This window comes from Acaromyces ingoldii (genome assembly GCF_003144295.1).
Source record: "Acaromyces ingoldii strain MCA 4198 unplaced genomic scaffold FA10scaffold_7, whole genome shotgun sequence".
Taxonomy (NCBI): Eukaryota; Fungi; Basidiomycota; class Exobasidiomycetes; order Exobasidiales; family Cryptobasidiaceae; genus Acaromyces; species Acaromyces ingoldii.
The window spans coordinates 402,473-429,968 of record NW_020290253.1 but is presented as its reverse complement, the minus strand read 5'-3'; the positions used below and the strand labels follow the sequence as shown (position 1 = coordinate 429,968).

Sequence of the window (27,496 nt, the reverse complement as noted above, 5' to 3'; positions counted from 1 at the left end):
GAGTGTATCAATAAGTAGGACCTCATTGGACCATGGACCAAAGAGGTACGCGCATCGTGACCAGAGCGGTACTCATTTGGATGAGCGCATACGCCCGCCAGACTCTCCTTACTCGGCAAGCAGCTGTTCAGCAGCGCGCAAGTGCATCTGTGCGGCTGCTGAAGGGGTGGCAAGGAATCTGACTGCGGTGGGCGATTGCTTTGTGGGCATCACAATTTTTCACTTCACCGTAAAGCTGAAAAGCTTCTGTGATTCAACACCCTTCACCGTCAAAAGACTGTCCCTTCCCACTACCTCCCCAGACGTCTAGCACCGAGTCAAGCGAGAAGTTTGAGGTAGTCACAATGGCACCTGTAGCAACCGAGCCAACGATCGATGCAGTCGTCCCTTCCAAGGCTGGACCGACGACCCGACTTCCAGTGACACTTCTCAGTGGCTTTCTCGGCGCGGGCAAAACGACACTGCTGGAACGAATTTTGACCAGTCCCGATCACGGTCTCCGTATCGGTGTCATTGTCAACGATGTCGGTGCGCTCAACATTGACGCAGCGCTGCTGGCTAACCACGAAGTAACAAAGAAGGAAGAGCAAGTCGGTGAGTCCCACGGCTCACGAGCATCACATTTGCCACACCGTTGACACAGGATTTCTGGCTACAAATAGTGGCAATGCAGAATGGCTGCATTTGCTGCACATTGCGAGGCGACTTGCTCGAAGAGGTCGCCCGTTTGGCACAGCAAGGCTCCGTAGACTACCTCGTCATTGAAAGCTCCGGCGTCAGTGAGCCCATGCAGGTTGCAGAGACCTTTTCCGAAGAGTGAGTAGTAGCACTTTTATGGATTCGACCGCCAGTCTCTGGTGCCAAATACCCATACTGAGTGAGATGTACAGGTTTGCCGAGATGCACATCGCTGCGGCGGAAGACGTGAAAGCCAGCACAGAAGGTGACCTGGAACAAAACGCCCGACTGGCCGACATTCTCGCCGCCGGTGGGCTTTCCCAGGTGGCTCGGCTCGACACCTGCGTGACCCTTGTCGACGCCGTCAACTTCATGTCTGACTTTGCCACTGCTGACTTTCTCGTGGATCGCCACGATAAAAAAGACGTGCCTGAGGAGGATGACCGCAACATCTCTGACCTCCAGACGGATCAGGTGGAGTTCGCGGATGTCGTCGTCATTAACAAGTGCGACCTTGTCAGGCCAGACGAGGTCGCCAAGGTGACGACAATGGTCAAGACTCTCAACCCCGGTGCAAAGATCATCACGTCGATCAAATCCAACGTCGATGTCAAGCAGATCCTCGATACCAAGATGTTCTCGTACGAGAAAGCCGCCCTCGGGGCGGGCTGGCTCAAGAGCTTGCAGGAAGAGATAAATCCAGAAACAGAAGAATATGGAATCGGCACATTTGTCTACCGCGCCAGGCGGCCGTTCCACCCTGCTCGCCTGTGGGAGACGATCAAGTCTGTTTTTGTCGTCATTCAGGAAGAGTACATCGATGATGGCGTCAACGAGGAAGAAGGAGACGATGACGATGAAACGATGGAAGAGGAAGAGGAGCAAGAGGACAACGAGATGGACATCGACGAGAGGCAGCCTCAGCTCAACCCTCGAGCTCGTCTGGCATCGAAGCAGGCCGACGCTACATTTGGACCGCTGCTGCGCTCCAAAGGTTTCATGTGGCTCGCCACCAGGCCAAAGATGGTGGGTCCATGTCCAGTTCCTTACCTGCCAAGAAGCTAATTTGAACGGTTTCTAAAGTTCGGAGAATGGTCCCAGGCCGGCGTAATGCTGACCATCTCGGGCGGCGACCGCTGGCGCTGTGAGGTACCCAAGGACGAGTGGCCCGAAGACCCACAGATTCGCGCCTCGATTCTGCGCGACTTTGACGGAAAGTGGAAGGACAGACGCCAGGAAATTGTCTTCATCGGTCAGCAGATGAAGACCGGCGGCGGCGAGATGAGGATCCGTGATGCGATGGACAGATGCCTCCTCACGAACCACGAGATGGAGCTTTGGGAAAAGGCAATGAATCTCAGGGGTGGTGAGGAGCGGATCCAAGCCAAGCTCGACGAACTGTTCGAGGACGGCTTTGAGGACTGGCCAGACATGAGCCACGAGGGGCACGACCACGACCATGCTCACTGAGCAGCCAAGATTCTAGCAACTGTAACGATTCTACGTGGGAGGCGCAAGCACAATGAAAGAACGTGCGCGCATCATTCAATCTAAGATTACTGTTCTTCGAGCACACATCTCACTAAGCGGATGAGAAGCCCACGGGCCGGCTTAGCCTAGCGCGAGTGTGGTGTGCCCCGAGTGCGCGCTTGGCCTCGTCGGCAAGGAGCCTGTGCGTGTGCGTCGTGGGATGGTAGATGTCCCAGAAAAAGTACTTGTCCGGATCGCTGCAGAGCGTCCTGGGCACGTTCTCGCCCCCGTATACACCTCTGAGGCAGCCGTCGGCAGTGTTCTCGAAGCCATATTTCTTTGGGTGATTCTTGACGTCATTCAGCGCCCGGCAGGACCTGAAGATGGTCAGGGTAATGTCCTTTGGCAGCTGGCGCTTTGCGTGGCGATGGAGGTAGTCGTTGAAGGCCTGCTTGAAGGTCGTCAGATAGGCCTTTGCCGAGGGGGCAACCTGAGTTGCGTACGGGATCTCCTCCAGACAGTAGGCTGTCGTGAGGAGGATCGTGTCAGCCAGCATTGTTCGTTTAGAAATGGAAGCAGAGGAAGGTTAAGAAAGAGAAGGCCACCCACCTTCGGGAAGGACAAAGTGCCGTGCGCCGTGGCTGTAGGCTGTCTTTGCGACCTTGATGAGGTCGGCCGCCGCCGTCTGGGCGGCCTCCTTTGGGTCCATGTCCGTGGGCAGGAAGAAGGCGTCGTTATTGCCACCGCTGATGAGGACGAGGTCTTTTGCATTCTTGCGCTTGTCCGTCGCCGACTTGTAGTACGCTTGCACCTGGTCCGCCGTGGCCGGGACTGGAATGGTCGAGTTGAAGCCCGTACCGCCGGCGATGAAGCTGTTGTTGATCGTTGAGCCCCCGTATGCGTGATCTCGGAGCACAGGGATGCCGAGGTCGTTTGCGAGGTACTCGACATAGGTCGGACCGTTGCTGAAGCGCCCGTTGAAGTAGGCCTTGTCGGCGGGCCACGTCATGTTCGTCAGCTTGTAGCTTCCGTTTCCGTTGTCGGACAGCGAGTCACCGAACACGACGAAGGAAGCGTAGCCGACAGCGGCGAGGGCACTCGACGAGACCATGGGAGAGACAGCAGCAGATTCGGGTGGTGGTGAGGTGCGGAAAATGGTCGAGGACAGAAGTGCTTTGACTATGAACGACGGTATGGGCACCATGTCTCTTTCTCCTCTGTTCCTTTCATGCACACATAAATCGGATCAGACCCAGTAGGCAACTTTGTTTGGTGGAGCAGTTTAAATTGCGGAAAGAAGGGAAGGCGCGCCTGCGACTCGCGCGACACGCGCGACTGAGTGGATAGGAAACAGAGCAATAGTGTACGGAAGAGAGGACGAGTATGAGGCCCGAAGATGGCCCCAATCTCGTCAGATCGCGACAGGAAGGAGTTGAAGGGAGGAGGTCCAGAGACCGATAAGTACAAGAAGAAGCCTTCTGACGGGAGCCGGTCCAGTCGTGCTAGGCGTGATAAGAGAGATATAGAACATCGTGGCAATGCGGAGGGCATTCGTTCTGAATCTCAATTATCCCCTTCTTTTGAGTGGGTGTGCAATAAATGCTTAAATGGTGCGGACGCAGATAATGAGGGCGAGGCTTGCCCCTGCGGTACCAGCAATTAATGGGAGGCGAGGGGCCGGGACGATCGCAGTTGACAATCACGAAGCCGTTGTCATCATTCTCTCGGTAGCTCGGCATGAGCTGATTTTGATTTTGATTTTGATTTTGACAATGCGAGGAAGGAAATAGCCAGGTCGCGCCGCTGGACAGGGCTGTTAGCGACGGTCTTGCGGGTGTGTATCGTTGAACTCACTCGTCTGACAACGTGTACCCCTTTTTGTACGGTTTTCCCCATTTGCGTGGCGCTCCAACAGTGCTTGTGGCCGCGAGCAGAAGGATGAAGAGGAGGAATCTCATGCTCATGTCGATGATGCTGGCTTGGATGGAGCTCGCTTGCGGTATTGCTCGCTTGCACCGGCGGGGCATGCCTCTCTTATATACCTTTGCCTCGCTTGCTCAGGCTCAGTCGGGTCCGCGAGCTCCGCCTGGGAAAGAAAAAAAGAAGACCTACAGCCGCACCGCGGATGGCAGTATTCCTGTCCGCTCCTTTATCTCTCTCTCTCTCCTTCTCTTCGTACCTCAGTCTCCGCTTTGGACAGCGCTTCCACTGCACCGAGTTCAACTGTGGCTGCCTTGTCGGATCGGACAAATTTGGCGGCTTCACACGAGCCTCTGATCTAAGTCCGAAACTCCTCCCGGCACAGCCCCTCCAGGCTCAAGCGGCCTTTGAACACCCATGCCTGGGCCCGCCATCTTGATGTCCTGTGAAGCAGGAAAGAAGTAAAAGCGCGGTGCGTAATCAGTGGAGTACGAATTCGTCGCTGTGGTGTACAGTACAGTGTTCGTAGAAACAAAGAAAACGGGGAGAGATTTGGTGACGTTCGTGAGGACGGGGCCTAGAAGAGTGTGTAGAGAGACCGGTGATCGCGCCGAGGTCGAGCTTGAGATGCTGAAAGAGGCAGCCTTCGTTTCTGACGAGGAGCTGGAGCCATCTAAGTTGACAGATGGTCGTAGCAAGGTTTGAGGCAATTTCGCACGACCGCATCAAGGCCGCAATTCGAATTTGCCGTGCGTGTGCAGTGCGCTTTGACTGCAGCCGACAACCTCCGTGTTGGTCGATGGCCAGGCTTGCCCGCATTGTACCAGCATTGTTCCCAAACCCCTTTACGGTTTTTGCAGTGCAGTGACCACATATCTCGATACTGAGTGCTCTGATCCGGCATGTCTGCGCCGCAGCGCGAATTCTTCGACATCATCGTCAAGTCACTGGACAAGGCCTTCAGTGGAATTTTTCGCCAGTAGACAGATTCACACTCACTCGCCGGCGGTCCAGGTCTTATAAATATGCACACAGGGAGCGCTTGCCGCCGCGAGCAGAATGGTGAGGAGGAAGATTCTCATGTCGACGAGGCTTGCTTGCGACGATCCTTCTTGTTGACAGTCTTGCTTGGTGACGGCGCCTGCTTGTGACGATGCTTGCCTGTGACAACGCTTGCCCGCGAGGACGCTTGCTTGTGATGACGCTTGCTCGGGGCGGCGCATGTCTCTCTTTATATACCTTTGCATCGCTTGCTCACCTCTGTTTTGGCCGCGAGAGAGGCATGGGAAAAAGAGGAAGGCCGCCTTTTGCATCCTGAATAGCGTCCCCCCACCCCACCCATCTCTCTCCCTGTTTCTCATGCCAGACTCTGCTATGACGGCGCTTCGGGGCATGTTTGAATTCGATTGCAGCTGCCTCTCTTCGGAGAATTATGCTACTTCACACGGCCCATCATTCTAGTGTCAAAACATCCCCCCATCCAATCGCTGCGATCCCAAAATCCATACTCGATGCCGCCATCTCGACCGCTTCAGTTACCCCACGCGGCTCTTGATGAAGTCGAGGATCTTCTTTTGCTCTAGACCACCGACCCCCTCCATTTCCAGCGGTCTCTGGCCGTCCTGGTTGACCCTGTCCTGATCCACGCCAGCCTCCTCTATGAGGAGCACTGCCGTAGACCCGTGCCCAGAGTCCAGTGCTAGATGCAACGGGGTGTTTCCCAGTCGGTCGGCAGGGCTGGTTTGATTGTAGTCATCAGCATCGCCGCTGGCTTCTGCAGAAAGCCAACTGCCGTCCGCTCACTTGACTCTCGTCTTCTCCCGCTGGGCCCCATTTTTGGGCGGGGGAGGCTTGAGAAGCATTCTGAGGAATCCGTCCTTGCCCGCTGATGCCGCTCGATGTCTGGTTGATTTGCCCGCCAACAGCTCAGCGCTCCCATCGCACGGAATCCATCTGCTCAAAGAAGTGGTGACTGAGACTCACATCGCACACTGCTTTGCACGATCGCGCGCATTGATGTCCCCGCCGCCCGGACCCCACTCCATCAGCGCGCGACCGACATCGATGTGGCCCTTGCTCGCGGCATAGTGCAATGCCGTCTGTCCCTTTTCGTTTTGATGCACCGCATTGGCGCCGTTCTGCAGGAGCAGCTGGACAATGTCGACGTGCCCCGCCGACGAGGCCATCATGAGTGGGGTCCATCCAGACGGATCCGCCCGGTCTGCCTCGGCTCCGCGCGAGAGGAAAGCCTGCACAACGGGTGTCAAGCCCTGGGACGCGGCCCAGTGCAGCGGCGTCCGCCCGTCGCCGTCTGGCTGATTAATGGCACGCGCGGCCTCCTCGTCGCCTGGTGGGAGCGAATCGAGGTGCCGAAGGATCAAGTTTGTGTGGCCTGGGAAGGAGGGACCGCTCTCCGTGTCAGCTTTTCCCAGCGGCTCCTACTGCCATGGGAAAACACACACCTTCCAAGCAGGCATTTCGCAGGTCAAAGTCGCCGCTCATGGTTGCGGCCGTGGGAAGGGAAGAGCGTCGTCGTTGGTCTTATTCTTATCCCTCCCGCGGAGAGAGGGACGCGCAGCCTCCACGAAGCCTAAAAAAAGTACAGCTCGCCTGTTTTTTCTCCGAGTCCCGACAGCTCGCCTGAACGCCAAAGGGCAGGTAACAAACAGCATCGCTCACTCGAGAGTCTGAGAACGGACAGGAAAATTGTGCTCGTGCTTCAGCCTTGAGCTCTCTCTTCGTAGCTCTGGTGCTGAAACAAAGAAGCAGCCGATCTGAAAAGTTCTGCTCCGTGGAAAAAGACGACAGGTGCAAAGAAGACGATGCTAAGCAATGAGTCCTGCCGACGGCCTGATCAGAGGCGGGAGAAGGAACGGCGAGTGGCTCTGTCGACAACTACGTCAAAAAGAGAAGCATCCTGACGAAGTGGGGGCTTTTCTTCCCTTCTCGGCACAGTCACGCCCAGACAGAGTCCAGAAGCATGCCGAGTGAAATATCCCTCCATTCTTTGCTCGCTCCTCCATCTCGTCCCCTCCCGAATGCGACTAGAGCAAATGCCGCCGAGGGCTGGTCTCAGAAGAAGAAGCCATCGTCTAGCTTCGTGGTCTGGATCGTCTATCTCCCTTTCCCCCCAAAGTCTTCTCTCTCCAGCTAACCCACATCCTTGGAAGGAAAATAGTTCGCACTTGTGGCGTGCGACACCCGTGATGTATCGCGCGGGGGTGGCACGCACGGACCTCTCTGGGCTTGCATTTGCGCGAATTAGAGCTGTGGGTGGCATGACCCTCTTTGCCCATTTCAGAAAGTCCCTCGAGGAAAAATTCAAGGGTGTCCCGTGCAGAGCAGACCAGCTCTGGTGCTCGTCTTTGTGGCGGGGGGTGTCGTGTGCCTTTTGGAGCACTTCTGCACGTTGTGTGCTCGGCTTGTGCGGGGAAGCCAGGTGACCTAGGACCTTCTTTGGCTGCTCATTTGGCACGGTGCACAGCTCTTTTGCGTCGCGCGTGGACACCAGAGTCAGATGAGCGCCTGTTGGTGCACACGACAGGTCAGCGCTACTCTCGCCGTACGCTTTCCGCCGCGTCCTTGGAGATGCAACGGCGTTCGGATGTGGGGAGCCGAGACTCTATAAGAAGAGGTCCGCCATCTCCTCTCCTCTCAGTTTCTGCCCACTCTCTGCAACTCAACCTCACATCACAGTCACAACCACAACCACAACCACAAAGCTAAGCAACAATGGCGACCAAGGGAAAGATCGACCCCCGCGAGAGGGACATGAACGTCCCAAAGGAGCAGACTGTCGCCATCTTTAGGCAGAAGGGCGGTCCTCTCTCCGTCGAGAAGGCGCCCGTGCAGAAGCCCCAGAAGGGCGAGGCACTCGTCCACGTCATCTACAGCGGCGTCTGCCACACCGGTGCGTCGTACTGCGCTCTATGTCGCTGATTGACAGCCGACTGATGTTGAATGTGTCCACACGCAGATCTGCATGCCATGTTGGGCGACTGGCCCCTCGACAACAAGGTGAGAAGGAGGTCTTGAAAGGCATGTCGATAGCCCGAAGCTGATCAGCGATGCGACAGCTCCCCTTGATCGGAGGACACGAGGGTGCTGGCGTCGTTGTCCAGCTCGGTCCCGGTGCCGACGAGTATGTCAAGGTCGGTGACAGGGTGGGCATCAAGTGGCTTGCCGACTCGTGCCTCAAGTGCGACCAGTGCCGCCGCGGACACGAGCCCAACTGCTCCCAGGCCCAGTGCTCGGGCTTCACCATGGACGGCTCCTTCCAGCAGTACGCCATCGCATCGGCACGCCATCTCACGCCTATTCCTGACTCGCTTGACCTGGAGACGGCCTCGCCACTGCTTTGTGCAGGTGAGTTAGCTTGCAGAGGGTGTCGTTACGGAAGAGAAAGGTTGAAGGCTGACGTCTTTTCTCACATCCAGGTGTCACCGTCTACCGTGCCGTCAAGGAGGCCCGCCTCACGCCCGGCGAGACCGTCGCCATCGTCGGTGCCGGTGGTGGTCTTGGTCACCTGGCCGTCCAGTACGCCGTCAATGCTGGCTACCGCGTCATTGCCATCGACTCGGGCGCTGAGAAGGAGAAGCTCGCCCGCTCTCTGGGCGCCGAGGCCTTCGTCGACTTTGCAAAGGAGAAGGACCTCGTCCAAGCCGTCAAGGACACGACTGCCGACAAGCAGGGTCCCTCGGCGGCCATTGTCGCCGCTAGCGGCGGAAAGGCCTACGAGCAGGCCCTCGACTACCTCCGGCCCCGCGGCACCCTCGTGGCCGTCGGACTTCCTCCTGACACCAACATCCAGGCCAACGTCTTCTTCACCGTCTTCAAGGCCCTCCACATCGTCGGCAGCTACGTGGGCAACCGCCAGGATGCCATCGAGAGTCTCGACATTGCCGGCCGCGGCAAGGTCAAGGTGATCCACAAGACCGTCGGCCTGAGCAGCCTGCCTGATATTTACGACCAGATGCATGCTGGAAAGATTGCCGGCAGGATCGTCCTTGACCTTGACAAGTGATCCACCGTGCCACTGGCTGCAGATGTGACTCTTCTTACTTAAGGCTTCCTCCATGATCAAATTGAATATGAAGCCAAGGGCTTTCTTGAAAACGATTGGAGACCACTTGGAGGTGAGGGCTCTCCTCTGATGGTCCGCGCAAACGTGCACATGGATGGTCTCTGTGTCACCACTCACGGTGAAGGTGTTGGCATCTAATGGTATCATCACGTGATATCACAGGGTCGAAGCGCCGAAAAATTGGACTCTGGAGCTCTCGGTAGCGGACACCTGCAAGTGGGCTACCGCGAGGAGGAAGGGCCCAGACGAGGCCGCCGTACCCCGGAATAGGAAGCTGTAACTTGTGTGGTGTGCCCGGAAAAAAAGTAATTGAATGCGAGCAAGGCGAAGAAGAAGAAGAAGGAATCGGGCGCCCAAAAGAAAGAAAGCCAGCTAGATTAATTGAGCCTTGCTAAATTGGTTCACTGCCGACTGACCAGAAATTTTGTCGCTTGCGCAAGTTCATGCAGCAAGGCAGGCACCGAGAGCCAGTATTGGAGGGCCCCCGGCTGGAACCAGCGTGATGCTAAGTTTTGCTTGGTTTTGTACGCAAGCAGGAGAGGGTGACAGTCGTGGCAGCAATAAGGTTACGTACGCACCTGCGTGGCCCGACCGCCGCCTCGCACCAAACAAATGGACCTTCTTGTACCACGGGGCCGCCTCAGCCTAAGCCAGCCACGAAGGTGCAGGCAATTTCAAAAGGGACACCAGCAAGCAAACAGTCAGCCTCGAGCCCGGCAAATCGTAAAATTGCTAAAGGGAAAGAATCCCAAAAAACCAAAAACCATCAGAAATAAGGAAAAGGAAAAGAAAAAACGAAAAGTAAGGCTGGAAAATACGCGCCAGCTGGGTAGCATCGCGGCGAGAGCAAAGGGTACAGTGGCAGCGCTACGCGACACTGCACTAGCTAACACTAGGGTGCACAGCAGGTACAAGCTCAGCCTACCTGCTCCGAGCCTTACAAACGGCCGCCTTCGCTGTCGGCTTCGACTCCCGTGATACAACCCTCAACGCCCTCTCGACGCTGCCATTTCCCAAGGAGTGTATCCGCAGCGAGCTTCGTGTTCTCGCGGCGTCCAACGGTCCTGCAAGTGCAAAGAAAAGTGAAAAGATCCAAGCGAGAAGGCCGCAAGCAGAGACGAGGGGAAGAGGGGGAATGAGAAGGGGGGAGAAAACAAAAAATTAAATAAAAAAGGGCTTGCTTGACACGCACGCGCTCGCTCCGAGCTTCTTCTACATCGACCGCCGCTGGGGCCAGGGAACTGCGACGTATTCAATCGCACCCTCTCAAACCCCCCCTCGACTGCGAGAACAGACGCAGCGTGGAGAGCGAGGTACGCTTCCGCCCAGTAAACAGGCAAACGACAGGCCGAACATTGCCACTCTTCCTTGCGCGCGCGCGCGTGCAGTGCACAGTCGACGCGGCAGCGGGCGTCCGAGCGGCAAAAAGGAGAGAGGAGGTCGAGGTCGACGTCACCTCCTTTCTCAACTTGAGGGAGTGGCACGACGTTTGTTTTCTTCATCGGTGTCGGCATACGGCCAAAGCGACTTGGATTCGACAACAGCATTCCTAAGCGGCGACAGCGTCGGCTTCATCGACGTCGAACCTGTCCCCCCCCTCTCTCTCTCGACGACGAATCCCGCGGCTTGGCCTTGCTGCAGATGGTCTGATACGGAGCGAAGGACACATCAATTGAATCAAAGCCCGCCTATCGCCTCATCTTTCGTCCATTGGTCTTCCAGTGCCGCCCGCACGGATCCGGTAAAGGAGCATGAGTCGACACGCCATCCGGGAATCGAGCGGCCCTGGTTCCCAGGAGGCCATGGAGCTCCTCGACAGCATCTACGCGGGCGAGGTCGCACAGGGCGGCGCGGCGACGGCGGCGTCGGGCGATCGAGGCCTGGTGAGCGTGCCCGAGGATCAACCAATGGGCGGCTCCCAGTTCAGATCACCAGACGACAAGGACATGGCCAGCGCGCCCCTCGCACCTTCCAACGACACTGCTGCCCTCGACGAGGCTAAACCATCCAGACGATCAGCCTCGGGGAGTAGCAGCAGCAGCATTGGCAGCAGCAGCGCTCCGATAGGGGCAGGCGCTCCATCGCGACAGGCACCACCGCAGCCATCCAAGGAACAGGACGTCTTTGGTGGGCCGTCCATTGCAGCCGACAGCAGCGGCGTCGTCAGACGGACACCGTCGTCTTCGAACAGCAGCTCTGCTCGCCGGACACCGAGCGACCAAGAGACTCGCTCACCAGGCACGCTCAAGCCGCTGCCTGGCCTTCCGGGCTCGTCGATGCCAAACAACGCCGAGCAGAGCAGCCTGCCCCTCAACGGCGTGGGAAGCAGCAGTAGCCCCCCGGCCGAGGCCAGCGGCGACGACGCCGGCCTGGACCTGCCTTCGCAGCACATTCCACGGCCTGTGGCTGGGTCCAAAGACTCGGCCTATTCATCCTCGTCGTCGTCGTCGGCGGCAAGGAGAAGTGGCCAGCAGCGACCTGCGTCGATGATCGTCGCGTCGCCCACCAGCAACACAGGCACAGGCACAGGCACAGGCACAGCCAAGCCCCAGCCGGCGCCGCTCTCCATCTCCGACTCGCATCGAAGCAACCTCGACAGCGCCGTCTCTCCTCCCGACCCCAACCCTGCCCGCTCCCTGGCCGACAGCAATCGATCGAGCATCGATGACATTCGGAGACTACATGCGCAGCGGGCCGCACGCAACCTCGAAAAGGCCACCTCGGCCACGCCAGCGGCAACGATGGGCGCGCAGGATCTGGCGCCCATCCCGAGACGCACGCCCGGGTCTGAGCCGCACGCGAGGCCGACGAGCCTCTTTGAGACGCGGGCGATGCGAGATGCCGTCGCTGCTGCCGCCGGCGTTGGCCCTGGCTCGCACGAGTCGGCCACCTCACGGCCCCGGAGCAGCGAAGGCACAAAGGCGCCCTCCAGCGGCCGCACCTCGCGCGCCGAGACGCCCACGAATGCAGCGATGGGTGCTGCCCAGTCGCCGTTGCCGCCCCCACCACCAACTCATGCTGAGGGTGAGTCTCGAGACCGTGAGCGCGACCGTGATCGTGACCGTGACCGCGACCGGGATCGGGAACGGCGGACGAGGAGGACGCTGGGCGACTATGCACTCGGAAAGACGCTTGGCGCTGGCAGCATGGGCAAAGTCAAGCTGGGCGTCAAGATGGGCAATGGCGAAAAGGTGGCCATCAAGATCATCCCCCGGCATACCTCTGTCGCCGCGGCCCACCACCCCAAGCAGAATGGGGCCGAGGGCGACAAGCGGCCGCCGCCTCCGACGGCGAGCTTCTTGGCAAAGGCGGCTGCCAAGGACCACTCCAAGGAGGTGCGCACCATCCGCGAGGGAAGCCTCCAGCTGCTCCTCCACCACCCCTACGTCTGCGGCATGCGCGAGATGATCATCCACCCCAACCACTACTACATGGTCTTTGAGTACGTCAACGGAGGCCAGATGCTCGACTACATCATTTCCCACGGTCGTCTCAAGGAGAGGCCTGCACGCAAGTTTGCCAGGCAGATCGGCAGCGCGCTCGAGTATTGTCATAGAAACAGCATCGTCCACCGAGGTGAGATTGAACGCGTGGGCTATCCATCGCATACACAACTGACATGACTCTTCATCCCACAGACTTGAAGATCGAAAACATCCTCATCTCCAAGACAGGCAACATCAAGATCATCGACTTTGGCCTCTCGAACCTCTTTTCGCCCCACTCGCACCTCTCGACCTTCTGCGGCTCCCTCTACTTTGCCGCGCCCGAGCTCCTCAACGCCAAGGTGTACACGGGGCCCGAGGTCGACGTCTGGAGCTTCGGCATCGTCCTCTATGTCCTCGTCTGCGGCAAGGTCCCCTTTGACGACCAGAGCATGCCGGCTCTTCACGCAAAGATCAAAAAGGGCCAGGTCGAATACCCGGCCTGGCTCAGTGGTGGTGAGTGGGCAGCGGACGCCCTATGGCTGGCATGCATTAGCATTAGCTGACGATCGGCCTCCTCCCTCTGCAGAATGCAAGCACATACTCTCGCGCATGCTCGTCACCAATCCCTCGCAGAGGGCCACCCTGCCCGAGATTCTGTCTCATCCCTGGATGGTCAAGGGCTACGATGGCCCGCCAAATGCACACCTGACACCACGGCAGCCCCTGCGGGCGGGCAACCTCGATCCGGAGGTCATCAAGGGCATGACGGGCTTTGAGTTTGGAGCCCCAGAGGACATCGAGGCCCGTCTCGTCGAGGTGCTCACCAGCGAGGGCTATCAGAACGTGCTCGGCGCCTGGGAGAGCAAGAATGGAGGCACGCCGGGCAGCAGCACCAATGGCGCCACGACGCCCTCGTCGGCGTCGCCAGCCGACATGGGTGCTCTCGGCAGGGCGGGCACGAGAGGCAGCGTCGAGTCCAAGACCAAGTCGTCGAGCAGCAAGCGCTTCTCGGGCATTGACTTCTACCGCAAAAAGATCAGTGCGACCTCTCTATTTGGAGGCCAAGGCTCGAGCAACGGGAGCAAGGACGACCCCGCCAATGGCCTCTCGCATGGCGTCTTGAACGGCGCCACGAACCCCAATGCGACCTGGCCTGGTGCAGGCAAAGAGCCGCTGGATCCCACCAGGGGATACCACCCGCTCCTCTCCATCTACTACCTCGTCCAGGAGAAGATGCAACGAGAGCAGCTGTACGGGCACTCGTTCTTTGCCAGCTCCAACATCTCCCTCACCGGACCCACGCCTCCGCCGACGAGTGCTCGCGTGGGAGGAGCGAGCTCGCGGCCCGACGGCGCTGGTGGGTCGTCGTCGATGCCCACGGCTGCAGACATTCCGCAGGAGAACATTCCGCAAGAGGCCCTCCGCGTCCCTGAGATCTCCCACGTTGCCTCGGCGGCCCGCCGTGAGAACCCGGTGCCAGCGCTGCCGGCCAACCCGCCCACGAGCGCGCGATCCACGACATCGTCCATCCCTGCCTCGCCCACGCCCGTCTTTGAGTCGCGGGAAAAGAGCCAGCCCATGGCCATCATGACGGGCCCGCCCAGGGCTCGTGCGCAGGGCAACGAGGTCGAGGCCGCCCTCCGCGAGTCGACCACGCCTGCGAGTGCCACGCGCACATGGCGACCCAGCTCAACGATGCGGTCAAGCCAGGCGCAGCAGGCACAGCAGGCACAACAGGCGCAGCAGCAGCAGCAGCAGCAAGGAGGACAGGTGCCTCTCACCAATGTCAACAACCACAAGCGCAGCATGAGTCTCACCAACAGGAGGACGTCGACGGCGACGGGCCAGGATCGAGGCGAGCCACTGTCAGCGCCGGCTGGCGAGTCTGTGAGCGGAACGGGAACGATCACGGCCAGGACGGCGCGTCGGGAACCAACGTCTTCGCCAGACAAGCGCAGGAGCTTCCACGGCATGCTCTCCTCTTCGCAGCCAAACAACAACGACGGTGGCGGCGGCGGCGAAGATGGGACGGGGGCCGGATCGATGCTTGCCCGTCGCTTTGGCTCCTTCATTGGCCGCTCGCCTTCGACGCCCCTAGAGTTGGACAGCCGCGAGAAGCGAAGACAAGCTCGGATGAGCACCGGCGGCATCAGCCCGGCAGCAGCCGTGTCACGGCGAGGGAGCATGCAGGTCGGCGCTGGCCTCGCTGGCGTCGAAGAGAGGCAGATCGACGAGGAGGGTGCGGCCTCGTCTTCGAGCCCGCCTGTGCCCACCAAGACGTGGTCGCCCGACGTTCGTCGCGCAGGCTCCGTACTCGAGCCTGGGTCCAGGAGTGCACGAACGCCGCCCGCTGCGTCGATGAGTCGCGCGACTGGCAAAGACCATTCTCTGAGCCTCTCGACGGCTGACGGGGCTACCTCGCCCACTTCGAGGTCGTCCCGGCGACCCAGCACGGGTCTCGGTCTCGAGTCGCCACCGACCAGCCAAGCTCACACGCCCGTCGACGAAGGCAATGTCGAGAGCAGGGGGCTGGGAGCGGGATGGCATGGCCCCATGTCACCATCGCAGGTCGGAGCGTTGCCCCCCGACTTTTCACGAAGGACGACCGCTCAGCGTTCGGCGACCTTGGGTGCTGGCGGCCGAGTCGTCCACGACGGTCCCAATGCAAATGCCACGGATGCCGCAGCGGGTGCGGCCCACGAGTCGGGCCAGGATGCCGTCTCATCCAAGCCAGTCTTTCTCAAAGGTCTGTTCAGTGTCCAGACGACAACCACAAAGCCCCGCACGGTGCTCCACCAGGACCTCGTCAGGGTACTGGACCGCATCGGTCTCCAGTATCGCGAGATCCGGGGTGGCTACGAGTGCGTGCACCTGCCCAGCCTCGACTTTAGCGGCGGCGGCGAGGCCTTGGGCAACGCTTCTCTCTCGGGAGGGCAGGGCAACGCTCGCATCGCGCCGCAGGAAGTGTCGTCGAGCCCTTCCAATGACAACTATGGCCCAGGAGCCGGAATCAGCTCGGCAGACTACGATGGTGCCTCACAGCAGCAGCAGCAGCAGAAAGCACGCCGCAAACCCAGCCGAATGTCATTTGTCTCGGGCAAGCGGAGAAGCCGCCAGGGGCTGGCTGACGGAGGTTCCCAGGGCGGAGACAGCGCCAGCATCACCTCTTCCCTCAACAACGCAGAGGGAGGCGCCGCACCTACGCGGAGCCGGGCCAGCTCCATCACTGCTCGCACAGACGAAGAGGTTGTTACCAATGGCACATCGAGCCCAGTGGCCGAAAGGAGCCGATCGCGCTTCTCAGCCAGACAGAGGACAGACTCTCTGGGTGCACCCTCGTTCATGCAGAGTCCTTCGAACAACAACAACAATCAAAATGCCGCCGCCGCCGCCACTTTATCACCGGCCCCTGCAATTGCCACACCACCGCCTGTGCCTGCGAAGCCCGTGTCGGCGACGCAGGCCGTCGAGCTGGCTGTTCGCTTTGAGATCTACGTCGTAAAGGTTCCTCTCTTGCTAGGCGTCAACGGGCTGCAGTTCCGGCGCATTGGCGGCAATCCCTGGCAGTACCAGCAGCTGGCCAGGAGGGTCTTGCAAGAGCTCAAGGTGAGTGTCCCTGGTCGTCTCTCTCTCTTTATGAAGTGACCGCATATAATCTGACCACATGCTCCACCAGCTTTGAATCCAGCTCGGAATCCAGCCTTGACGATGCGTCCGAGACTTAAGACAATGTCACGACGATGACGACTCATCCCTCTATCTCTTTCTACTTTGTTTCTTTCAGCCATGGTTCCCCCTATCCTCCTTCCACCCCTCTCCTCTTGGTCTTTGGAAAGTACTCCTGCTCATCTCTTCTCTTGCTTTTCCTGTAAGATCGTTGGGGGAGGCCTGGACTTCCCTACTGCAGTAAGCCTTGTTCTTTGTCACTCTCGATTTCTTGTGAAATGTCACGTGCGCAAAACGCGCGCGACCCGTTTTTTAGACTTTCGAGAGTGAGTTAGGGCCACTGGTCGAGCAACACCAACACGAGAGCGCGAGGCCGAGGGAAGCAATCTCGGAAGATGCGGATCGAGGAGCTGATCATCGATGGCTTCAAGAGCTACCCCGTGCGGACGCACGTCTCAGGGTTTGATGCGAGCTTCAACGCCATCACGGGTCTCAACGGCAGCGGCAAGTCCAACATCCTCGACTCGATCTGCTTTGTGCTCGGCATCACGAATCTGTCGGCGGTGCGCGCGACGAATCTCCAGGACCTCATCTACAAGCGTGGCCAGGCTGGCGTCACAAAGGCCTCGGTCACCATTGTGTTTGACAACACCGACCGGGCGCGGTCGCCTGTGTCGTTTGAAAATTATGGCCAGATTACCGTGACGCGGCAGATTGCCATGGGTGGGCTCTCCAAGTACCTCATCAATGGCCACAAGGCCACGCAACAGGCCGTCCAGAACATGTTTCAGTCCGTCCAGCTCAACATCAACAACCCCAATTTCTTGATTATGCAGGGTAAGATTACAAAGGTGCTCAACATGAAGCCCCAGGAGATCTTGAGCATGATCGAGGAGGCGGCGGGCACGCGCATGTTTGAGGACCGCAAGGAAAAGGCCATCAAGACGATGGGCAAGAAGGACCAGAAGGTCAAGGAGATCTCTTCGGTGAGTTTTCTGTCTTATCGCGGGGCAAATTGAAAAAGCAGTGTATCTGACTCAAGGACACGACAGCTGCTAGAAGAAGAGATCACACCCAAGCTCGACAGGCTGCGCGAGGAAAAGAGGTCCTTTCTCGAATACCAGCGTGCCACGACAGAGCTGGAACGCTTGACCCGCCTGGCAAAGGCATATGAATGGCAGCAGCACCACGCCCGACATGCTGAAAAGTCCAACGCCGTCGAGACGCGCTCGAGGCAGATTCAGGAGGCAAAGGAGACGCAAGAGGCTCTCAAGAGGCAAATGTCGGAAATCGAAAAGGAGCTCGAGGCAATTGAGAAGCGACGAGAGAAGGAAATGACCAAGGGGGGAAAGCTGCAGGAGCTGACGGAGAAGAGCAAGGCGCTGCAGCACGACCTCGTCAAAGCCAAGACACTCCTCGATCTCAAGGCCGGCTCGCTCGACGAGGAGACCAAGAAGCTTCAGGCTGATGAGGTCGCCCTCAATGCACTCGTCACTAGCCGACAAGAGAAGGGCGAGTCGTTGCGAGAGCTGTCCGAGTCCTTTGGCACGCTCAAAGCCGCCTTTGACGGGTCCAATGATGCGCTTTCCAAGCAGGATGAGCTGCTGCAATCACTCCTGACGGGCATGGCCTCCAAGGCCAGCGATGGCGCCCAAGGTGGCTACATGGGCCAGCTCGCCGATGCTCGTGCTAGGGAGGCGGCTGCGGGGACCGAGGTGGAACAGGCTAAGCTCCGAATCGGACATCTGCAAAAGGAGCTCAAGACGAAAGAGCCGCTGGCCAGGAAAGCTGAAAAGGAAGGCGCTGGCCTGGTCCAAGAGCTCGCAAATGCTCGAGACGCCGTCGACCAGCTGCAAGGACAGGTCGAGTCGACGGGCTGGGACGAAGGCAAAGAGAGAGCCCTTTCGCAGACGCGCGCCGAGGTGAGCCAGAAGGTATCTGAGCTCCTGACACGACGCGACGCCATCAAGAGTCGTCTGGCCGCTCTCGACTTTAGCTACTCGGACCCGGAGCCAAACTTTGATCGATCAAAGGTCAAGGGCCTGGTGGCGAGCCTGACAAACCTCGACCAGGACAAGCACAGGTTCTCGACGGCGCTCGAGGTGTGCGCGGGAGGACGACTGTACAATGTCGTCGTCGAGGATGAAAGGACGGGTTCGCAGCTGCTGGCCAATGGCAAGCTCAAGAAGCGAGTGACGCTCATCCCACTCAACAAGATCACTGCCACCGTTGCGGCTGCCGAGCGAATCGGCGCCGCCAAGAAGCTTGCGCCGGGTAAGGTCGACCTGGCGCTCTCGCTCGTTGGCTACGACGACGAGGTGTGCAAGGCCATGGAATTCGTCTTTGGCAGCACCCTCATCTGTGCAGATGCAGAGACGGCAAAGCGCGTCACTTTTGACGGACAGGTGCAGCTCAAGAGCGTCACGCTGGACGGCGACGTGTACGACCCTGCGGGCACTCTCTCTGGCGGCAGCAAGCCAAACACGGCGGGAGTCTTGGTGCAAATGCAGGAACTCAACTGGCTCGACAAACAAGTGGCAGAAGCCAAGAGGACGCTGGCGCGGTGTGATGCCGAAGCCAAAGCGGCCAAGGATGCCATTGCCAAGTTCAACAATGTCAAGAGGCAGCTCGATCTCAAGAAGCACGAAGTCACGCTCCTTGAGGGACAAGTGAGCGGAAGCAATGCCACGAGGATCATCTCCGAGGTCGCGGCATGCAAGAAGCAGATTGAAGAGCTCACTGCTTCCATCTCCGAGGCCAAAGAGAGGCAGAAGCAGGCAAAGGAGGAGGTCAAGTCGCTCGAGAGGGAAATGGAGGAGTTCAACTCGAACAAGGACTCGAAGCTCGAGGAGCTCAAGGCCGACATCAAGAAGCGCAAGGCCGACGTCCAGAAGCAGGGCGCAACCATCAAGGCTCGGCAGGGCGAGGTGAGGACGCTTGAATTGGAGCTCGAGGAGAGCGCAAGGGAGATTGAGGGGGCGTCGAACGACCTTGAAGAGGCCAAGGCTGCCCTGCAGGGGACAAAGTCAGAGCTTGACGAGATGGAGACAAGCATTACCGATCTGCAGCAGCAGGCCGAGGAGACGGAGGCCCATCTCGCCAAGGAGCGCGAGACATTGTCGGCGTACGACGACGAGCTCGAGAGCCTGCGGGGTGCCATCAAGGCCAAGCGTCAGGAAGTAACCGACTGGGACGTCAAGATCAAGGAGTATTCGCATGAGGTAGAACGAGCGCAGCAGGACGTGGCCACTGCTGAAAAGGCGGTCAAGCACCTTGAAGCGCAGTTCGAGTGGATCGTGACGGAGCAAGACTTCTTTGGAAAGGCAGGCACTGCGTACGACTTTGAGCGGCACAATATGCGCGAGGTCGGCAGGACGTGCAAGAAGCTCGAGGAGCAGCAGAGCGGCATGAAGAAGAAGGTCAATCCAAAGGTCTTGAATATGATCGACAGCGTCGAGAAGAAGGAGAGCGAACTCAAGACGATGATGTCGACGGTGCTCAAGGACAAGGGAAAGATTGAGGATACAATCGAAGAGCTCGACCGGTACAAGAAGGATGCGCTTCAGACGACGTGGGAAAAGGTCAATGGCGACTTTGGAGACATCTTTGGCGAGCTGCTGCCTGGGAACTACGCCAAACTGCAGCCGCCAGAGGGCATGGACGTGACCCAGGGTCTCGAAGTCAAAGTTCGACTGGGGAGTGTGTGGAAGCAGAGTCTGACAGAGCTCAGCGGTGGCCAAAGATCGCTCATTGCCCTGAGTCTTATCATGTCGCTCCTCCAATTCAAGCCCGCGCCGATGTACATCCTCGACGAGATCGACGCTGCTCTCGACCTGTCTCATACGCAGCACATTGGCCAGCTCTTCAAGTCCCGCTTCTCGGGATCCCAGTTCATTGTCGTATCGCTGAAGGAGGGCCTTTTCACGAATGCCAATGTCCTCTTTCGGGCCCGCTTCCGAGACGGGACGAGTATCGTGGAACGGACGGCCCAGAAGAGCATGTCTAGCTCTTCTTCTGCCGACAAGGAGAACCATCGCACAGCCCTTTCCGGCCAATCGAGAAAGACAAAGTCGAACCCGAAAGCGGTCGCTGCAACTGCCAGTCCCCTCGACGCGGTCGCATGATAGGTCATCTTCCCCGCTTATCGTTCCCGTCCTCAAAATCTACCCCTGTACTAAAACGCTACTGCACCCCATTGTCGATGGTCGTCTCCTGTACTCTATCTAGACTCTCTTCTCTCACGCGAATCCCGATGTGAACGTAATGGCCATTCCACGGTCCTCTGCAAGACCAATATTTGATCTTCCCATCGCGAAATGGGGTCCTTCGAAGCCACAATATCGCTAGAGGCATCACATCACATGATTTATCAACGATTCCCGGTGCCAGGAACGGAGCGGGAAGGTGACGAGCCAACGAGCCAATCCGAAGTTGCACTCCGAGGCATGTGCAAATGCTGCTCGAGCTTCACTACACTAGCTTCTATAGCGCCTTTTGATTCTATGAAATACCACCCGTCTGGAATTGATACGCTATAAATACTGTCGCTACTAAAGTTGTATTCATCCGGAATGGAGACCCTCCATTATGAAATAAATAAATAAAAACACCCGCGCGCGCGTGAGGGAAAGCAACTCCTTGCAGACCGACCCTTGACCGTGCAAGATACAACTACTAGCTAACAGGAGCCTTTTGGTATGAAGAGACTCCCCGGCGTACCACACTATTATTACATTCTCATTACTAGTGCTAGCTACTACTACTTTCGTCTCCCCCGCGTTCCCTACGGGTGGGAGAAATGGCCCTCGAGACCCTTACACCAACGCAGCGGTCCGCTGCCTGCTTCCGCGATAGCTGCATATTTGCCCGAGGTCGTGGGGAGTCTGAGTTGCGGGATCAAGTTGCGATGGCACCTACAGTAAACACATGGAAGGAGAAGGTGTTTGCTTGACGTGAACCACATATAAGCCTTAGACGTACGGTGCCGTGGCACTCCTTCGAGTCGCAGTCAGCTTGAGCAAGGTCGTGGCCGCCCCCCGGATCAGTCCACAAGCGCATGACTGGATCAGGTATTTCCATTGGCATGAATCGCATCGGGGCGAGACCTTGTCGCAAGCATGCAATCATTGTTCACCGTGGGTCGACGGACGGATCCTGTGGAACCAGTTCTCAAGGCTGGCATCAAGGACGAGAGCGTGACGCGTCTTCTGACATTCTGCCAGCTGAACCAGAGAATGAAAAGGAACCCCCGTTCACTTGTTCCGTATTTTTTCAGTGGAGGAATTTGGACAGCCGCCAGTGGTTGCAATTAATGCTATGCAAAAGCACCCCCTTGGATCATCGTCACATGCAGCTAGCACCTCGCTACATTATTTCGCTGTCGAGTACGATAGTACTAGTTGCTACAACTAGCTTCTCTACTCTACCTTTCTCCACCGTGCTGCTAAGTGGCGACGAACCGCTTGCGTCAAAACTGATACAAGCCTGACTAGCTGGTCGGCCTCGGGGTACATGCGTGAAATTATTCCCGCTGCTCGCTTAGATGCAGGCCTATCTAACGACCCTGCTTCTTCTCATGTGTGTGTTTTTTTGCGGCTCCTGCCTTACTATCATTTCAGCCCTAAGCGCTCGCGTCTATTATCAAGACGCTGGTATAAATCATATCTACAGCAGAAATCCAAAGATAAATGAAAGCAGGGGGGGTGGCAATATTCATTATTCCTGCTGCCTGGGAAAACATGTCCAAAAAACATGTTCTCACCCTATGTAATTAAGGCAGTTTGAGCATTCCTTCGCGACGTTCGAATACAACAATCATTTTGACATGTTCAAAGCTTGTAACGCTCGCCAACGACCTTTTTGTATTTCGGTCGAAGCTGTTGCCCCTTCTTGCAGCTCGCTGCAAAACGTCGTCTCAGTAGTAGTAGTAGTCGGTCGTCCTTTTAGATGTCCTGGGCCTGGCAACGCAGATCCCTTTCCTTCCAACCACACCTACCACCTCTCAAAAACGACTTGACCTCCAGCATCACCTCACCTTCGCGAGCATTTACACCGCTCATCAACCTTTTCTCGCCCCGTTACCTATTAAGATCTGGTCGCGGCAACCCATCGCTTCTCGACACATCCCTACCGCACCTGAGCTTCCAGGGCCCTTTGAGCGTTCTCTTTATCCTTTGATGCGACAGTCTCTGTGACGCCTACCACTTCTTCTCGGCACCTGCACTCGTCCTCCATCTAGCTTTAAAAGTTCCATTCCCCTACACCTTTTCTCGCCGTTCACCATCTTCTCTTCACACAACCATGGTCGTCGTCCCGAGCCGCCCACGACTACCCGGCAGAGCCGTCTCGGATGTGCACCCACTTGTCAACGCCGAAGCTGTCGAGGACTCTTCGGATCGAGACCTTGGAAGAGGTACCAAGCTTGCCATTGGCGGAGGCAAGGTGACCTCTGGTGCCAAGCTGGCTCTCGGCGGCAGGTTGCCCATGTCGCCCTTTTTGCCACTGCCTCCCGCACCCCCAGCAGAGGACCTCAAGCGACAGGCCAACGACGAGCAGTTGACGCCAAAAGGTCGCAAGGACGGCGGAGACGTTCACTTGAACATTCACCTCGGCTTGCCCGCGGACTCGCACGCCTATCGACGCGCCTCGAGCAACGGCACCGAGCAGCAGCAAACGCACGCCAGCCGCAAGGCAAGGCAAGAGCACATTGCCAACTCCGCCCACATGATCCGGAGCTACTCGATGCCCGTCGCCACCCAACGGGAATTTGACGTACAGCGCCAGCGACAGTGGCAAGGTCGCGGCAACTTTGTTGCCCAGCACCAGTGGGCCGCCGGGTGGCCTGCTGCGGCTTCGCTGGCCGAGTCCAACAGCATGGAACGTAGCTGCACCTCAGCCCCTTCGATGCAACAGTCGAGCATCCGGCAGCAGCGACAAGCTCACGGTGGCAGCCCTCGCGTGCAGCCTCGGTCTCCTCGGGCTCCTCTCAGCAGCCTCGATCTCAACCCCCCGTCATCGCCCTCGCGCTCTTCCTCGTCTTCTTCGATGCGATTCTCTGACGATGACGAGCTCGACTACTTTTCGCAGAGGGACCGCGAGTCGAGTATCTCAGACGAAGCCGAGGCGCTCACGCCCAGGGCTCTCACGCCGGAGCAGCCTTCGGTCACCGACGGCAAGACTTCCAACCGCATTTCGATCACCGAAGTGGAAGAGATCAGCTTCGACATTCACCCCAGTCACCTCCAGCCTCCCGCACCTTTTGCCCTTTGAGAAAGATGACAAATCACGAACAAGACTTTCTTCATCACCACTGCCACGTCCCATCTTCAGCACACCCACTCTCAACACTCTTTCTTTCGTCAACAAGGGGATATCCATGCGCACCAGCATCCCAACCAATATCCACGGACCATGCAATCAGCCGTCAATCAGTCCTGGTCATCATCTAACATCACCCAGCTCAAACACTGATCGATCCATCATCATCCGGCTCAACCTAAACAACGCATCTTTTACGAACGAAAAAAAAAAAGATCATTGGGTTTCCCATTGCAATAATCTCACACCAACACATCGCAAGAACTACCGGTCTCTCATCAAGATCATTTCTCATGACGACTTACGCACAATTTTTGTCGCCGCCATCAACTTCTCCATCATTACCAGAACTCATCTAATACCGCCCTCGACCATCAACACATTCAACAAGTCGCATCTATTCATGCACCGCCAGCTGCCCCATCTCTCGCCCACCCACTCCCCTTCATTCCCCCCTGCATTCCTGCATAATCTTTTCATACACGTCGCCTTTCAATCCCCTCTCCCTCCCCCATCTCGCGCACGCACACACTATCCCTCACGCAAACCCTCTCTCTGCTTTCACTTTTTTTCAAGTCTGTATCCCTAGTCCTACCAAATCTGAAGATTCTCTTCAACTCGAAGCCCATTCTTCTTTCATCGTGTCAGGCCCGAGTCAGTTAGGTCAGCAGGAAACATTGACTGGCCAGTCAATCAGTGTTCCGAGAGGCTCCAAGAGGAAATACAGATAAGGATGAATAAGAAGCGAGAAAGGGGGAATGCTCATGAATGTCGTGGAATGGTAACGTCATGTACGAATTGAAAAGAATCCTCTAACCACCACCGGCAAGCTCAACGCTTCCAAAGGGGGTCAAGATCAGCATCCATGCTCTACGGTCTGGAGAAGGAGGGGAAACTCACATTAATCTCGTTGCGCACTCCAAAAACAAGAACGGACTCGAAATCTCTCGTCGAGACGAAGTCGTCGTCGTCGCGGATGCGCCGTTGCTCTCCTTTGTCGACGTATTTGTTGGGTTCGCAGCGTGTTCGGCCACTCTTTTCTGCAACACAGACGGTGTGGTCGAAGCAGGCTCTTCAGACGAGGGCGCAGCGGCAGTTGAGGTCTGGCGGTACGCATCGTCGAGCGCTTGTTCCAGCGAGACTTGATTCACGTGGTCTGCGCCAGCTTCCTTGGCCGAATTCGAAACGGCACCGTTGACACGGAAGGGAAGCTGATGTGAAGAGGAAGATGGCGGGGAGATTGGCGAGGTCATATCCTGAGACGAAGAGCTGAACGAAATCCTTCTACCGCCTCCTGACCGATCTGCCGTTTCTCCTTCATTTAAAGCCTGTCCATTCCCAGCCTGCTCCTCTTCTTCTGGTGGCAGGCGCACGTAGCCGAGATTTCTAAAGTCGACGAGATAGTTGGCCTGATCGACGCGGTACAGCTGCAAGTTCATTCGGACGATGATGCTCTGCACCTTCCACCTCGTCTCGATGAAGAACAGCTCGTCAGTATTTCCACCTTCCACCCCACCAGCGCCCCCTCCCTCATGGGTAGCCGACTCGTCAAGGGCGCCGTTGGTCTCTGCTGTCTTCGTCGCAGAAGGTGGGGGAGATTTCGCTCGCCATTCCATGCCCAGGACCTGCAGGGTGCGGTAGAGCTCAAGCATGATCTCCATGGGCGGGCTCCTGCTTCGAATGCCAAAGTGCCACCTCGACCTCGGCCTTTTGGGTGCAGTCGCAGGTGCGGGTGTGGGTGCTGCAGCAGGCGTTGCAGCAGGCATAGATGCGGCGTGAGCCTCTGCTTCTTTGGCACGAACTGATGGAATACTCGGCTCGAGAATGGCAATGCCGCTCTGGCCCGGTGTGGCAGGCTCAAGGTCGTCTTCGTCATCATCGTCGTCGGTGATGGCAGTCGTGTGATCGTCGTCAGTGAGGCTGACATCGTCCTCAGAAGCAAAAGTCTCCAAGCCCTCGTCTGTTCCACTCATAGCACCTTCCGTGAACGCGCTCTGATCCATGCTGGTGTTGCCATCAGCGTGCTGGTGGAAGGCAGGGGCCGCAGGCGTCTCGTGAGCATCGGCAGGATGCTGCTGTGCGTGAGGTTTACGGCGGATGCTTGTGGATCGATTCATGTGAGCGTCGAGACCCTCGTTCCAAGGAGGAGGACTCTGCGCCAGGAAACCCTCCATCTCCTTTTCCTCGTCGAGGTGCGCCATTTGTACCATACGCTTATGATCCCGCACAAGCTGGTAAGCCACCTTGACCTGGTTCTCTCCTGGCTCGTACAACTGCTGATGTAGCTCTTCGATGGTGAAGCCCAGCATCTTCCCGGCCAGCTCGGTGACAATCTCTTCTTCGACATAGCCGATGTCTGGTGCCGCTTGTTGATTGCTTCCCGATGACTTGCGAGCGGGGCCATTGCCATTAGCACCGCCAGCGCCGCTGCCAGCAGCCTCTACCTCGCCTTCGCCGCCCTCGACTTTGGTGCTATCGCTGAAGTCGAAGCCAGTCCGCTCGGCGGCCGGCGTAGGCGGAAGCGGCTGGAGGTATCTGGGCAAATTGGCTTGGAACCACGGCAGCTGTCGGATCTCGACAATGGTGATCCGCTTTACGGGATCGACGACGAGCATGCTCGAGAGGAGGTGCTTGACCTCGGGCGAAAGATAGGAGGGCAACGAGTAGATGCCCCCGTTGATCTTCTTGAAGAGCGTCGGGATGTATTCGTCGTCGAAGGGCAGTCGGCCGCAGAGCATGACGTAGAGGATCACGCCGCAACTCCAAATGTCAATTTCTGGCCCCGCGTAGAGCTTGCCGGAGATGACCTCGGGAGCGGCATAATTTGGGGAGCCGCAGCTGGTCTTGAGGAAATCACCATCGGTCATGATATTGGACAGACCAAAGTCGCCGATCTTGACGTTGAGGTATTCGTCGAGGAGGAGGTTCTCTGGCTTGAGATCACGGTGGACAATCTTGTGACGATGGCAGTACTCGATTGCGCAGATGATTTGCTGGAAAAAGCGCCTGGCCTCGTCTTCAGACATTCTCCCTCTGTCGACAATGTACTGGAACAGCTCTCCTCCCGCGTACTGATTTGGCGTTCCCAAGGACAAGTCAGCATACAGAAGATCAATACGAGAGAGACGAGCAGAGCGTGAGCGCACCTCAATGACCATGATGATGTCCGAGGGCGTCGTGATAACCTCGTACAGCTTGATGATGTGGGGGTGTCTGAGCAGCTTGAGATACTGGATCTCCCGCTTGACTCTGCCACCCATGTCCAGCGAAGAAATCTTGCGTCGATTGATGATCTTCATGGCCACTCGATGGCCCGTCAGCGAATGGGTGGCCACTGTGCCAAATGGAATCAAGTCAGCATATTGAAGGCAAACCACAGACCCACGCAGCAGTACTCACGCTTGACCTTGCCGAAGCTGCCTGTGCCCAACGTCTGAAGCAGGGTATACTGACCGATTCGGACGGGCTGCTTGGTGTGCCTCCTTGACGAAGTCTGGCCGGCCGCTCCGCCCGAGGAGCCGGGCCTGCTCGCATTCCGGCTCGACGGACCCGACGAGTGGGTGGAGCGAGGCTGGGAAAGGGCAGGATCGGGAGCATAGATGCTGCTGCTCGCCTCCCGCTCCCGATGCAGGGCATCGCCTTCTACGCCGCCCATCGTCGGCCTATACCTTCATGCCCCGCGCAATCTCCAGCGAGGACAACGTCGGCCACGGAGAGGCTGGATTAGGACGCAAGTGAGACGGATGCGCCAACGACAGGGAGTCTATCGCAGATTTCCAGTGACCCAGAGCGAGAGAGAGATCGGCGTCAGAATAGTGACAATGAGAGCAAGTCGGTGAGTCGACGACAGATGGACAAAAAGATCCCGTGCTATAGTACTCATCGCGCACTATGGAGGCCCGTCTCGTCAGTCGCGTGCGCGCGGATTTAATCC

At 57.8% G+C, this 27,496-nt stretch overlaps 10 protein-coding genes across 10 annotated transcripts; 5 read left to right on the top strand and 5 right to left on the bottom strand.

Moving 5' to 3' along the window:
• Positions 1-267: 267 nt before the first annotated feature.
• Positions 268-2,148, top strand: FA10DRAFT_255898 (cobW-domain-containing protein; the record flags this gene model as incomplete). Its single annotated transcript, XM_025519787.1, has 4 exons — positions 268-594; positions 663-816; positions 891-1,704; positions 1,762-2,148. The coding sequence occupies exons 1-4, from the start codon at positions 345-347 to the stop codon at positions 2,146-2,148; spliced, it is 1,605 nt and encodes a 534-aa protein (XP_025374643.1). The 5' UTR covers positions 268-344.
• Positions 2,149-2,260: 112 nt separating this feature from the next.
• FA10DRAFT_234371 (lipase) lies at positions 2,261-3,259 on the bottom strand (the record flags this gene model as incomplete). The annotated part of the gene is made up of 2 exons (XM_025518979.1): positions 2,261-2,673; positions 2,758-3,259. 2 exons carry the CDS (start codon positions 3,257-3,259, stop codon positions 2,261-2,263), a joined length of 915 nt encoding a protein of 304 aa, XP_025374642.1.
• Positions 3,260-3,476: 217 nt separating this feature from the next.
• FA10DRAFT_269400 (hypothetical protein) lies at positions 3,477-4,137 on the bottom strand. Its single transcript, XM_025522744.1, has 2 exons — positions 4,003-4,137; positions 3,477-3,951 (listed from the first exon to the last, which is right to left on the bottom strand). Exons 1-2 carry the CDS (start codon positions 4,110-4,112, stop codon positions 3,651-3,653), a joined length of 411 nt encoding a protein of 136 aa, XP_025374641.1. The 5' UTR covers positions 4,113-4,137; the 3' UTR covers positions 3,477-3,650.
• A 1,734-nt stretch (positions 4,138-5,871) lies between these two features.
• Positions 5,872-6,552, bottom strand: FA10DRAFT_269398 (hypothetical protein). The gene is made up of 2 exons (XM_025522743.1): positions 6,531-6,552; positions 5,872-6,460 (listed from the first exon to the last, which is right to left on the bottom strand). Exon 2 carries the CDS (start codon positions 6,252-6,254, stop codon positions 6,048-6,050), a length of 207 nt encoding a protein of 68 aa, XP_025374640.1. The 5' UTR covers positions 6,255-6,460; positions 6,531-6,552; the 3' UTR covers positions 5,872-6,047.
• Positions 6,553-7,397: 845 nt separating this feature from the next.
• On the top strand, positions 7,398-9,334 carry FA10DRAFT_269396 (GroES-like protein). Its single transcript, XM_025522742.1, has 4 exons — positions 7,398-7,978; positions 8,045-8,085; positions 8,145-8,433; positions 8,505-9,334. Exons 1-4 carry the CDS (start codon positions 7,801-7,803, stop codon positions 9,089-9,091), a joined length of 1,095 nt encoding a protein of 364 aa, XP_025374639.1. The 5' UTR covers positions 7,398-7,800; the 3' UTR covers positions 9,092-9,334.
• A 492-nt stretch (positions 9,335-9,826) lies between these two features.
• On the bottom strand, positions 9,827-10,800 carry FA10DRAFT_185097 (hypothetical protein). The gene has a single exon (XM_025518338.1). The coding sequence runs from the start codon at positions 10,696-10,698 to the stop codon at positions 10,138-10,140; it is 561 nt and encodes a 186-aa protein (XP_025374638.1). The 5' UTR covers positions 10,699-10,800; the 3' UTR covers positions 9,827-10,137.
• Positions 10,801-10,902: 102 nt separating this feature from the next.
• FA10DRAFT_288862 (Pkinase-domain-containing protein) lies at positions 10,903-16,285 on the top strand (the record flags this gene model as incomplete). The annotated part of the gene is made up of 4 exons (XM_025524240.1): positions 10,903-12,727; positions 12,790-13,092; positions 13,166-16,185; positions 16,268-16,285. The coding sequence occupies 4 exons, from the start codon at positions 10,903-10,905 to the stop codon at positions 16,283-16,285; spliced, it is 5,166 nt and encodes a 1,721-aa protein (XP_025374637.1).
• Positions 16,286-16,597: 312 nt separating this feature from the next.
• On the top strand, positions 16,598-20,737 carry FA10DRAFT_269394 (RecF/RecN/SMC protein). Its single transcript, XM_025522741.1, has 2 exons — positions 16,598-17,231; positions 17,298-20,737. The coding sequence occupies exons 1-2, from the start codon at positions 16,641-16,643 to the stop codon at positions 20,367-20,369; spliced, it is 3,663 nt and encodes a 1,220-aa protein (XP_025374636.1). The 5' UTR covers positions 16,598-16,640; the 3' UTR covers positions 20,370-20,737.
• Positions 20,738-22,545: 1,808 nt separating this feature from the next.
• FA10DRAFT_304205 (hypothetical protein) lies at positions 22,546-23,514 on the top strand (the record flags this gene model as incomplete). Its single annotated transcript, XM_025525327.1, has 1 exon — positions 22,546-23,514. One exon carries the CDS (start codon positions 22,546-22,548, stop codon positions 23,512-23,514), a length of 969 nt encoding a protein of 322 aa, XP_025374635.1.
• A 709-nt stretch (positions 23,515-24,223) lies between these two features.
• Positions 24,224-27,426, bottom strand: FA10DRAFT_255883 (Pkinase-domain-containing protein). Its single transcript, XM_025519786.1, has 4 exons — positions 26,962-27,426; positions 26,709-26,896; positions 24,463-26,633; positions 24,224-24,399 (listed from the first exon to the last, which is right to left on the bottom strand). The coding sequence occupies exons 1-4, from the start codon at positions 27,215-27,217 to the stop codon at positions 24,375-24,377; spliced, it is 2,640 nt and encodes an 879-aa protein (XP_025374634.1). The 5' UTR covers positions 27,218-27,426; the 3' UTR covers positions 24,224-24,374.
• Between the last annotated feature and the right edge of the window lie 70 nt (positions 27,427-27,496).

Bases quoted from the DNA above. Each gene is read 5' to 3' on its own strand.
- FA10DRAFT_269400 (XM_025522744.1), bottom strand. From the start codon at position 4,112: ATGAGCATGAGATTCCTCCTCTTCATCCTTCTGCTCGCGGCCACAAGC. The intron at 3,952-4,002 runs GTGAGTTCAACG...AGCCCTGTCCAG, and splicing joins GGGTACACGTTGTCAGACGA to CGGCGCGACCTGGCTATTTC.
- FA10DRAFT_269398 (XM_025522743.1), bottom strand. From the start codon at position 6,254: ATGGCCTCGTCGGCGGGGCACGTCGACATTGTCCAGCTGCTCCTGCAG.
- FA10DRAFT_269396 (XM_025522742.1), top strand. From the start codon at position 7,801: ATGGCGACCAAGGGAAAGATCGACCCCCGCGAGAGGGACATGAACGTC. The intron at 7,979-8,044 runs GTGCGTCGTACT...GTCCACACGCAG, and splicing joins CAGCGGCGTCTGCCACACCG to ATCTGCATGCCATGTTGGGC. The intron at 8,434-8,504 runs GTGAGTTAGCTT...TCTCACATCCAG, and splicing joins CTCGCCACTGCTTTGTGCAG to GTGTCACCGTCTACCGTGCC.
- FA10DRAFT_185097 (XM_025518338.1), bottom strand. From the start codon at position 10,698: ATGCTGTTGTCGAATCCAAGTCGCTTTGGCCGTATGCCGACACCGATG.
- FA10DRAFT_269394 (XM_025522741.1), top strand. From the start codon at position 16,641: ATGCGGATCGAGGAGCTGATCATCGATGGCTTCAAGAGCTACCCCGTG. The intron at 17,232-17,297 runs GTGAGTTTTCTG...AGGACACGACAG, and splicing joins AGGTCAAGGAGATCTCTTCG to CTGCTAGAAGAAGAGATCAC.
- FA10DRAFT_255883 (XM_025519786.1), bottom strand. From the start codon at position 27,217: ATGGGCGGCGTAGAAGGCGATGCCCTGCATCGGGAGCGGGAGGCGAGC. The intron at 26,634-26,708 runs GTGCGCTCACGC...ACGCCAAATCAG, and splicing joins ACATCATCATGGTCATTGAG to TACGCGGGAGGAGAGCTGTT. The intron at 24,400-24,462 runs GTGAGTTTCCCC...CCCCTTTGGAAG, and splicing joins GAGTGCGCAACGAGATTAAT to CGTTGAGCTTGCCGGTGGTG.